The 12,624-nt window shown below is 39.8% G+C and overlaps 1 protein-coding gene across 1 annotated transcript in view; it reads right to left on the bottom strand.

Moving 5' to 3' along the window:
* The window catches only part of Tnfsf4 (TNF superfamily member 4), a 19,692-nt gene extending 9,772 nt beyond the window's left edge, over positions 1 to 9,920 (bottom strand). Inside the window, exon 1 of the mRNA XM_008837887.1 lies at positions 9,792 to 9,920. Within this exon, the coding sequence (XP_008836109.1) occupies positions 9,792 to 9,920 (129 nt within the window). The remainder of the gene's footprint in view (positions 1 to 9,791) is intronic.
* Between the last annotated feature and the right edge of the window lie 2,704 nt (positions 9,921 to 12,624).

Here is a 12,624-nt window from a genome sequence, read left to right as displayed (position 1 = left end):
TTTTATAGTAAAAATGAAAAATGAGCACTGCTTTGTGATGGGTGTTACACTCAACTCTGGGAGCACGAAGGGACAGAACATACAATCCCTACTTTTGACAAACTTATATTCCAGTAATTAAAAATAGTCCCTCTACTTAAAACCTTGAGCAACTACCAAGAAGTCAAATATGGCACAAAGTTTCAGAAAATGAAAAAAAAAAATCATCACAGGCTTTGGCAGGACAAGGAGAAAGCACCTGGAGAGAGGCCTCAAAAGAGAGGGAAGACTCACATAAGAAAAAGGCATTCTATAATTAGCTGAAGGGAACATCTACAAATGAGGCCATTTTTTAGTATACTTAAGTAAATTAAAAAGAAAAAAGCTTACTGAAAACTTAGCAAGAGTGCTATGCATTGAGCTAATCTTGTTCAAATTCATTATCTCTTTTGATGCTCAGAATAACCCTATGAAATAGAAATAATAATTAGCCATATTTATAGGAATGGGAAAATGAGAATCAATGCTATTTAAAACTCACTGAGGAGTAAAAGGTACTGAGTTCAAAGTTCTGGTAATCACCCTCCTCTTTATCCTATGGTATCTTAAAAATAAAGAATCTCTAAGAAAACCTCTATCTGGAGTCTAAGATTAACTTAAGCTATTTTCATCAATACTAAATGAGATCAAAATTTTAATTTTTAGATAATCATCAAAATACTCAGATTTCAAAATACCCGTAAGTTCTTCTGTAAAAAGAGCTCCTCAGCCAGTCCTACAGGTTCTCAGTGCTGTTTCCACTGACAGCATCATCACATAGGCTCTGAGTGGGTGCAATTGCCCTGGAAAAAGGTAGGAGGACCACAGGCAAGCTCAAAGCAGGTGCAAAGAAGAGTCAGAATTAAATCATTTCCTGGGCTGTCCAATAACGTAGATGAAATAGTCCAGTGTCTGGCATTTCTAAAGCTCCTATACCATGTCTTCAAGAAGGTGATTTAAGAGTTCAGCTTTGGAGAGTCTGAGCATCTGATTCTGACTACTAGGAAGTGACATAGTGTTGTTAACCTTATACTCTTTTGGCATTTTTTTGTAGACGATTAGCTGTGCCAGGAGCAAATGGCACTCATTAAATGTGAACAAGGAAGTGAGCTTTACATTCATATGTGGGTCTTGTCATTCCTCACTCAATACTAGGCCATAATGTAAAGATCCCAGGGAGCATGTGGATGGGCTAAGAGTCACATGAGGGAAGTGGAAAGGCAGATCTGTGACAGGATTCCCTTGGCTCACCATGCCTCCTCCAGTGGGGCAGAGTTGCTCTCCTTTCATCCTGGACCAGATGTCCATCAGAGAGCTGAGAGATCATAAAAGCACAGTCTCATAAGCTCTCGGGGTGCATTTCCAAAGAGAAAAGTTTTTCACACTTCCTCACTTCAGTAGACCAGGAAGGTAGACTTCTTTCCTAGTGGATTTAGTGTGCACTTTGGAAGTAGCCCATTGCAAAGAGATGGGCCCTACTGATCAAGCAAATTCAGAACCTTAATCAGGGAAAAGAATAAGAGGAATGGGCAAAAAGTGGCTCTTTGATCAAGAAGAAAAACGTGTCCCCAAAGTTACATTTCTTAGAGACAAATCTGAGTGACTTTATTCAACTTTGTTGAATAAAGAGTTTATAGGAATTTTGTGAAACCAAAGAGAAGCTACATTAATTCTCTTCCAAAGCAATTTCTTCATGCTCACCTCTGACTACTGCTTCCAGCACCATTCCCTGTGACCTCTTCTCAACATAGCTTTGCCTTCTTCCCACCACAGAGCCTGGTGATATCCTAGTGGCCTCCTCTTTCTAACATTTCCACTCTTCCTGTGAAATCGACGTAGTACTGACTACATGTTTCTCCCAGTAGAGACACATTCTTCCTTTCTATCTCAGAGAACATGGACTGTGATTTCATTGTCTCTGATTTCTAAGAGTAATCTCACCTATTCAGTTAAACAACAAAATCAGTCCCAAACATACATCTGATGTGAACATACTTGTAGACATATGAGACTGACCTAATGCACTAACTCTTTGTATCCTCAAAGGTAAGATGTTCCCATACCAGGATTTCCCATTTCAAATTAACTGCGGAATTCTTCAAAGAACACTGACAAAGAGCTCTACTGAAACGTTTCTCCCTTCCTCCTCTCAGTGACTAAGAAAATCTCCGCTAAAATATCTTTGCACAAGTTTAGTGTCTAAGCAACTGGAAAGGTAGGTTTACAATGCACCTGCTACATGTACATATGCCCTGCCATGTCTCAAACACAATGGCACTCAGTAATTATATATTTGCCGAACTGAGGTGGAACTTAGCCCTTCAGGCCAGGCTGGAACTATGCCAGTAGCTTCATGATCACATAACGTCTGACACTGGCTCACATCAGCACCATACACTGTTGAAATTGTCCTATTCAATTTGAGAATAAGGAGAGTGGCAAAATTATTATGGTCAATATCTTCTATTTCACTTATTCCTAATTTTACATGCTATAAAGCAAGGAGGGATTGTTGCCTGAAGAAGGCAACCTGGTAGAGTGGACTGGGTATTGGGCTAGCAGTAAGGAATCCTGTTTCTGTTCTTGATCCAGAACAAGTTTCTTTCTGACCTTTTACTATTCTCATTTCAGTGTCTGACCTCAATTAAGATGGTTAGAATGAAATAGGTATGGAAAATTCTATCTCAGAAGTTAAGCAAATCACATCATAATATTCCAAAGAATAATCCCCAAACATGGTGTGATGAGATTTCTGAATAGCAGATCTTCTCAGCATAACAGACCTCTTTGATGTAACAAAAGCGACAGGACTCTTCCTCCCCCAGAAAAGTTCCTTCTGATGGTTGATGAAAGATTTTGTCTAGTGTCCTATGTAGTAAAGCTCTTAGCTCCTTTTATGTGAGGCTAAATAATTCTTAGCATTCAGTCTGAAATAAACTGAGATTGGTAAAGGGTAAAAACATCAGATTATAGCACTGGGAATCGGATGATGGAAGTAACAGTGATGACAATGCTCTCCAGCTAATTAATGGAAGAGAAACCAACTGCCTAATACAAGAATAAAGTGTGCTTGCTTTTGAACCCAATTAAGAAATGGGACATAAAACTGAAGGGAAGCTTCCTGTGAAAAGTTTTTACTGGAGAACTCTACCCTACTTGGCTATCCAGTGCTATTTCTTGTTCAACTGTCTTTTTTCCCACTGGGTTACAAACTCTGACATGGACCAAGGTGAACCATGTCTGCCTTGCTCACCTTTGTGTCCTCAGTACCTGACAGGAAACTGATGTCCCATGGACATTATCAAAGAAGTACGTGAATAAATGAGTTCAGTGAGTTGTGACTGGCGTCTTTCAAGGAGGAGAGGATACAAAGAGATAGACAAAGAAGGCAGCCATGTAAAGATGGCAGTAGAGCTTGATGTGAGGCAGCTACAACCAAAGAACATGAAAGGTTTTGGGGAACCACCAAAAGCTAGAGAGAAGCAAGGAAGGACTCTTGTCTAGAGCTTTCAGGGGGAACACAACCTTTCCTACATCTTTAGTCTCCAGTACTATAAGAATAAATTTCATTGTTTTAAGCTACTTAGTTTGTGATCGTTTGTTACAGAAGCCCTGGAAAGTACTCCATCATTAAACAGGTATTTGTATGTAGTGTAGAAATCGCACGCCGTCATATTATTTGAACCAGTATCTAATTGAACTAGAAAGGCCTAAGAGATTACACAGCACAATCTCCTTCCCATTTAAAAAGATGGAAATGAATGTAAACCATCTTCCCCCTCTATTAGAATACATCACACAGGTAATGCTTTGTTTTATAAAAGTACCCTGTAAAGTCTGTGGTTATTAAAGATTCATTGATCATGTCACCTACATTTGTCTAAGTAATTTTATGCCCATTTTTAAAAGGGTCTTTCTTCCTTCTGTGACAGAGCATAAATTCTCCCTCCAATTTTCCTTCAAAAGCAATTGATGTCAGACAAAAAAGAAAAATTTTGAAACAGTCACCCAATGTCTTAAAGTTGAGAATAATATAGTTCTAATCAAGTGTTATAGAAATTACAATGAAATCCCTACACCTAAGGCTCAGAGAACAACATGAAAGGGGGATGGTGGAAAGATTGTAAGAACCAGAAGACAGGATACCTGCTGCAGATAGTGTTTCTAGACATGACAGGGAAACCGCACCCATGAAATCTCAACCATATGGCTGCCTAAACGAGACCTGCATAATGACATCAGTTGACACACCAACATAAATGGGGGAAATTTCACAAGGTCCTACCTCTAGAACTATAAGCAGTCAATGGCTGCCGAGGGAGGGAGAATCCATTCTATCCTGGGATGAGCTCTCTGATACATTATCCGGTCTCAAGGGGTCAGTCCAAACACACGTATATACCACTAAATGGACACAGTATGATTTTGTGTGTGTGTGTGTGTGTGTGTGTGTGTGTGTGTAATAATCAAAGAGGTCACAAAATTGAGAGGTGGAAGAGTTTTGGGGAAAGGGAGGAGTGGAAACAATGTAAATATATTATTTATATGCGAAATTCTCATTTTTAAAATTTAAAATAAAATATTTTAAAAGTGTAACAGAAAGACAAGACTAGGATTTAGAGTTTGTCTTAATTCATAACTCTGACCTTTCTGTGCAAACCTAGTCAAGTCACTATGCTTTCGATTTTTCCAGTATAAAATGGCACACCAATGTCAGTTCTATCTGCCTCCAGGGTCATAGCAAAGACGAGAAGCAAGAAGCAGGGAAAAGCTCTACAAAACTCAGAAACTTTGCCTCAAGTAATACTGCTCAGCCTCCCTACATCCATACTCTGCCCGTCAAGAGCTCTGACTTTCCAGTCTTCATTATACCACATACAGGACCTTATTAATATCTTTAGGGGTCTTGGAAGCTAAAAGCATTAAGCAAACACACAAGTAATTCAAAATACATTTTATATTACTGAACTGCAATTCATTTTGTAATGTAGTAAAGCATTTTTTACATCCCCCCCTTGGTGACTATTTTGATGTTTCTTTGTAATTTTTATAACATCAGTTGTCACTTCCGTTGTGATCTTTGACTACCTCACTGGCTTCCTAGGCTCATGTTCCTGTTGCCTTACAGGGAAGCCCATCCCTTAGTGTTCAGCACTCAAATTCATTGAGGCGCTCATTTCCCCACCTATACAATACTTTAGTAATGAAGGCTTTTGATCCATAATATTTATTAAAGAGGTATGGGAATAACTAAAGTGTGAATCTCTTTCTCTGTCTTTTATTAGTTGGCAGGCATTCTTTAAAAGTGTTTCTAGGTTATCAAAACTAGATAAATTTGTACAAATTAACCCACCTAAGGGACATTTAAGAATGAAAGGTCTCCTAAAAAAATTCATCATTCCAGTCATCTCAATGTTTCTAATATTGTGAACCAGACCACACTTGCCTTGTAGATATAATTTTCTACCCTATTTGACAGTTGAGTCATTGAAAAAGTTGTAAGAATGTGTCAGTGTGAATGGAACTGGAACAAGCCTGGTCTATGTATTTTAAGCCTATAATATTAGATTTTTTAAGACTTATCTAACTTTTTATTTATGTGTATGTGTGTGTGCCTGAGATTACTGTAGCACATGTGTCCAGGTACCAACAGAAGAAGGTATCAGATGCCCTGGAACTATAATTACAGGTGGCTATGTAACATCCAATGTGGGTGCTAGGAACTTAACTCAGTTCTCAGCAAGAGCGAAAGCACTCTTAACCATGAAGTCACCTCTCTAGCCCCTTCTAGACTTTTGAACCACTTTTAGCCAGACACCAAACATAGTAATACTTCGTGACCTCATAAATTCTCCCCTTTTCTGTCTCCTTTTTTTCTCTGATATGGCCATAAACTCTTAATTGGAAAGCTATATGTAAAAATAATAGACCTCTTCCAGGGTGGATTATTTTAGTCCCCAAACTTACAACTCTATGAGTTTAAGTATGAATTTAAGATTAATGTCAATAAATTCAAGTCTATGAATTTAAGATTAATCTCAACATTATGTGATTTCTGAAATTTAAGTGACAGGGTGTACTTCATGTGTGTGCTTATGGACACACACACACAGTATAAAGTAAACAATTTTGTGGCAGTGTGCTTATATGAGCATGCTCATGAATAGTAATAATAAATGTGGCATTTACAAATCTCTGTAATAAAATGGTTGATTCCCACAACAATTAAATTCCAATTTCAAAATCATTAAACTGATTTGCAGGGAATTTACTTAGGGCCATGAAGCTAAAAGCCTAGAACAAACCAGATATCTCGTTCCTGGTTCAGTGTATGCTCTGTTACAATTCAGTGCCTCTCACCCCAAATCTTAGATGACCTCCTCTATTTTTTACATAAGGAAGTGTTTTACTTCTTTCATTTGAAAAGAGTGCATATCAGGCTGGAGCGATGGTTCAGCATTTAGCAGTCATGGCTGTTCTTGCAGAGGACCTGGGTTCGATTCCCAGCACCCACATGGGGACTGACAACCATCCATAACTCCAGTTCCAGGGGATTCAACGCCCTCTTCTGACCTTCTCAGGCATTGCATGACACAGTGCACCTAACCTACATGCAGGTGTTACATTCATACACATAAAATAAAAATGATAAAATATTTTTAAAAAGAAAAGACTAAGTATCAAAAGTATAGGTATCAAATATATCAAAATATATAAGGCATAGGATGTTGGAGAATTCCATCTCAATCTCTCTGCCATGTACTCTGTGACTGTGGAAAGAGAGGCATGCTAGGTCACAACACAAGTGTTGTGTTGTCATTTTGTTTTCACTTTTAATTTGTAATAACAGCACTGCATAATAGCACCTCTGACTCGAATGACCTCAAAGGATCAATGTTCATTTTCCATGAACATAAAATCTCTGAAATGGGGAGAAAGTGGCAGGTTCTTTGAGAGTGAAGGGCACAAAAGTGATTGTTACTCAGAACAAAGCAGTAAGAAAGGCAGAGTCTGCTCACTACCACTACCTGGGAGCAAAGGTCAGAAGGAAAGTCATATTCCTAGGTCCAATATGCATTTGTGCTTATATGTGTGTTTCATGTGACACTTTCAACATTATTCCCATCAAACTAGTCTGTCCTATATTGAGGACTTGGGTTAGAATACATATGCACCTAAATTGTTCATTTAGAAAATACCGTTATATATAAGCAGGAAAAATAAAGCCCCCAATATTGCCCATCCTCTTCTATGTGTAAGAGTACTTGATTCCTAGAATTTTATTTATTTATTTTTTTATTTTAAGGTTACTAATTTGGTTGAGGAAAAGAAGGCAGACGGTCCTTAAGACAAGAGAATGGTTAGTTTTACTGTGGTGCCCCCTAGTGTCTAGTGAGAGCAGGCTAATTTCTGTATTTGCCAATATTCAGACTACATGGAAGAAGCAAAATTTGGGGAAACATCAGTGTTGATCATTGCTCCTGTATTGTCTCTGGCATAGAGCAGAATGAATCGTGTTCCCATCATGATGCATAGATCTTGGCCACCCACCCCTGCTTAGATTTTCAGCTTCATTTGCCATCACCCTTTACTATGAACACTCAATTTCAGCCATTCTGAAGGATTTGCTGTTCTGTCCACCCACCACTGTCCCTCCTGTCTGTGCAGGACGCTCTAATCTTTCTTCTAATACCAGGTGAAACATTATCTCTTCCCTCAGTCTTCCTGACTCCCTGGACTCACACCCAGAAATCTTGGCCACAGTCCTTTTCCCTTCTCTCCTCTTCCCATTGGCCCTTGAACATGTCTCCACATATCTGTCACCACTTGCCTCACTTTATATCTTAACTATTAGTTCAAAGAGTTTAAAAATAAAAACCCTTTCCAGTGTAGATTGTGACTCCAAAGCTTCAAACAGTACCCTATACAAGAAAGTACTCAGTGGAGTGAACTTGAGTTCACTAGTAATCCTAGTCAGGAGTACTAGCAAGGTGATCGTGAGCATCTTACCTGCCTTGTCTTGGCTTCTATTCTCTTATAAAAGACTATTGTTAATACTGCTCAAACATCCAGGGTCCTTCGGGCCTTTTCATTAATGCCCACCATCAGATCTTCAAAACACTTTATGATGAATTAATTCAACACTCTAGACATTTCTTTTTAATTCACAGAATGTTGCTCGTGGAGAGCAGGTATCATTTGCATTTAAGTTATTTTACGCCTATGTCTATCACAGAGAAATAATTTCTACAAAAATCTCAGATTACACATAGGCATTTAAACTGAGCTAATCCGAGACAAAATCTTTTAAGGCAAATTCTTCTTTCTCTTCTTTAATGATACATCAAAAAGGTGAAGTTATAGTCTGAAATATCATCAAGAAACTGAACTTTAACTCTGGCTCTCCTTGACATAAACCTGATCAGCTCACTTTCTTAGTACATCCACTTCTGTTTTTCCCTTCAGAAACAAGTGTCGTGAAGGTGGAATTTGCTGAAGAATGGTCACTATAAGTCCTTAACTATGGAAGAACCTTGATAAAGGCAATACAATATTGGAAGAGACAGATACCAACAGCCCTGGAACACACAAATACAATTTACAAAAATGTCTCACACACCACATACCAGCTCAGATGACAAAGTCTTTACCTAGTAAGCATGGGGACTTAAATTCAATCCCCAGAACCCATGTAAAAATGCCAGGTGTGGTGACATGTGCTTTGTGATCCCTTGCTCAGGAAGCAGAGGCAGGAGGACCCCTGGAGCTCACTGGCCAACCAATCTAGTCTAATTGATGAGCACCAGGACAGTGAGAGACATAGTTTCAAAGAGTGTGGAGAAGGGTGACATTCAAGTGTCCTCTGGCCTCCACATGTGCCTGCACACAAAAACATGCGCATGCACGTACACATACCCATACATACCATACACACACACACACACACACACACACACACACCACATAAAAATAATAAAAAGCTTCTCACCTCCTAAAACAGCTTTTCTTCTGCCACTACTCCCTAGCTAAAGTTCCAGGTAAGCCTGGAAGCCTGTCATTCAAAAGGAGGCCAAAAGTAATATCCAGTGTGCAATGATTTTGGCAACAGCAGCATACAGTTTTATAATTTGTATCACTGATATTAATCTAGAACATTTTGTCGTTCCTTATTCTAAGTGAGGTATTTTGTTAACTCTGAATAGGTTGTTTGAAAATAACCACAGAGAACATAGATTGATATTGAAAAGTAGGATATCAAAATAAGAAAATTTGATTTCTTCCAGATCCTTCACAAGGGCCAGGAAATCTATAAGTCTAGACACAAAAAATCTGCTAAGATACTAATATATTTCTAAAACCCTCAGGCCCATTATAAACAGCATGCTCCTAGACTACTCTGAGATGAGAGACCTCAGTGCAGGTCTGATCCAATTGTCTCCTGCTGTAGATGAGAAAACCAAGGCCCAAAGAGGAGCATGAACACTACAAAATATGGGTACAGGCTGTCCTTTTTTTGACATTTCAAAAACAAAAACTGCTTTTCATTATGTGAATAAATGTAACACAGTGACAAGAAAATAGAAGTTACTAAATAAACTTGACTGAATGGAAACTGCCAAATGGCATTTAGAAGCTGTGTCTGTATTTCTAGGGTTTCAAATTTAGGAAGTTGAGGCTAAAATATGAATCTAAGAAATAAGTGAGAGAGGAGGGGAAGGAAACATGTTTCTTTTCCAGATGCCTTTCTCTCACAACAGAAAAGACTGGCTTACCTTGGTATAAGATGAGTGTTTCAGTTCAGTTTCACCATTACACATCACTGCATCATTATGTCTGACAAGTAGGTTAGATTGCATCACCCCACCACCACTTGGCCGGTCCCCAACCACCACAGGGTCCATCCCCAACCATAATGCCAAACATGAGTGTTTTAAAAGGTTACCAGTTCCTTTCTCCTCTTCCCTCCTCTTCCTTTCCCTCCCCTCCTAACACACAGACACAGACACAGACACAGACACAGACACACACACACACACACACGCGCGCACACACACTTACAAAACCTCCCCCAACTCCCATTCTCCCTCTCCACCAAGTTCCAAGGCAAACTCATGCCAGCTATGTCTATGCTCTCCCTCCCTTAATAAATGAGATTGAATATAAGGACCCATTGTGCTGCCCAGGTCCTAGAACACTGTAACAAATGTTATTAGCTAAAACAGTGTAGCTAGAAACAAGAAAAAATAATAAATGTCAACTGAAGAATTTTGGATAGCTAAGCCCAGCAGTTTTTTGTATCCAGAGTAATCGGAAACCTGATTTTGGAGCAAACACTTCCAACATACCTCCCAAGCTTTTGCCTCCATTTCTGGACCAGGACCACAGAAAACAAATTCCATCCCAGAGAGCAGCTCACCAGGAGGACTGGAAACGCGGCAGCACCTTTTGTTACCGGTCCTGTCACAATTGCTGGGTTACTTGAAGAAAGGTCCCTTACCATCTCCTGGATACCAACAGTCCTAAGTGGCCCCAGAAACCAGCAGTTTACCCCTGTGATTCACCTTTTGCTCTCTCCTGGCCCTGCCCTGCGCCCCCGCGTAACTGGGGCCATGTGTTCTGTCTTCCCATAGAGTAAGGAAACACACAGCACTATGGTTGTTTGAAAAGCGCTCTCGGGCCTCCCAGACCTGTTCAATGCAGTCGGCTGTTCTATTTTTGGTTACTCTGTTTGCTTCCTTCTTGGAAGAGCCTAATTCTGGTCTGTGTCTTAGGCATCCTTCCATGGACACGTTACTCTGCCCCACACCCTCTCCCCAAAGAGACTACTTTCATTTTATCCAAATAATTCTGCACAGTATGTAAGTATGTGGGGTGGAGAGGAGAGGACCAGTGTGATAGCGAGCTGGCTGATCACGAACAGGCTCCGTGGTTCAGTAATCATGACCACATGCACTCCCACCCTCTGTGCACCAAAAAAAAAAACCATTTCCTGTAGAAAGAGACAAGCCCAGGCATTTGCTAGGACTGTTCATCATCCTTGTTTAATCTGAGGTAGCCATCGTAAGGAATACTTGGGCTTTCTCCTCTGTGCATGTATGTGTGTGTGTGTGTGTGTGTACATGTGTGTATGTGTACACGTGTGTGTGTGTACATGTGTGGTGTGCATGTATGTGGAGGTGCATGCGGAAGCCAGAGTTCAACATCAGATGTCCTCCTCAGCTGCTTGCTGCCTTTTTTTTTGAGGGAAGGTCTCTCAGTGAGCCTCGAGCTCCCTGGTGCAGCTAGACTGGTGGGTCAGTGAACCCCAGGGAACCGTCACATCCCCAACACTGGGGTTACAGCTGCTGCAACCTGCATTTACATGGGTGCTAGGGATCACACTCAGCTCCTCATGCTTTCACTGCAAGCACTAATCAAAGGAATCATTTTTCCCAGCCTCGGAAATATTTTTAAATGACTGCTACAAGTATGGAAAAAATAAATAGACATTCACAGGACATAACCTGTGCTGCTTGTAGCTCTTCTCCTCATTAATATCAGGGCCACTATGAAGACAAATTGATAAATATTCTTTATCCTTGTACACAATAAGAACTGTGGAGCAGTTTGCTGTCTTGTGCCAAAAAAGCAAAGCCAGCTAACCCAACCCTGAGCCTATACATCTACAGTGCCGCTCATCTCCCTGTCTCCTACTACTATATTTTTCCTCCTGTAATTTTTGTTGAAGTTTAAGCAGTATTTTACACTTGTTTCTTTTGTTATCAACTGCATACTCCCAGCTACTTTGCAGCCTTTGTGAAAGGGAGAAGTCATGAACCACAATACAGAAATTAGCTTGCTTTTCTTTATGTTCAACAAGTTTTTGTTGAAATATGTTCATGCTTTGCAAGATATCTTTCTAAAAAGTATCTCAGGGGTAAGGATAATTCCAAGATTCTCAGCATAGTGCTGTCCACACTGGGGTTTCAGCAGATGCTTAATTAATTGAAAAAAATTATAAAGATGTAGGGGAAGACGCCATCCTGAGCAAATTCCTTGACTCCCTCTACACAGGTGGTCTGCTCAATCTTTTGATGTCATTACATATTTGGCAGGCAGAATAACAAAGCAGAAATAAAAAGATAGAGCCAACCATGGGGGTACATGCCTGTAATCCCACCAGTTAGGAGGTAGAGGCAGGAAGAGCAGGATTTCAAGGCCAGCCTTAGCTACACAGTCCATCTGAGGCCATCCTGAGCTATCTGGGTCCCTGTTTTCAAAAACAAAAAGAAATAAAGTGATTTAATTGTTTCTCAATAGTGTATAATTAGGAGCAAAGTTTCTGATATTTGGTGACAAATCAAAACATGATGCCTTCCACAGTGAATTTTAAAGTTAACTCAGGCAAAGGTGTCCAAAGTAAGACGTAAAGCTCATTTCAATGATTATATTTATCACACAAGAGAAAAGACCATTTTTCACCTTTTATTTTTCTAGCAATTCTTTTGACCTGTGCTTCAGTTTCCTTCTGATATACTATAGATGTAGCTTGTTGGTGGCATGCTTGCCCAGCTAGGAAGCCTGGGTCTACTCACCAACACAAAATAAAACTAGGCATGGTTGGTA

The sequence above is a fragment of the Nannospalax galili genome, unplaced genomic scaffold, assembly GCF_000622305.1.
Source record: "Nannospalax galili isolate Female #2095 unplaced genomic scaffold, S.galili_v1.0 scaffold1319, whole genome shotgun sequence".
Lineage (NCBI taxonomy): Eukaryota > Metazoa > Chordata > Mammalia > Rodentia > Spalacidae > Nannospalax > Nannospalax galili.
This window is presented reverse-complemented; position numbering and strand designations above follow the sequence as displayed.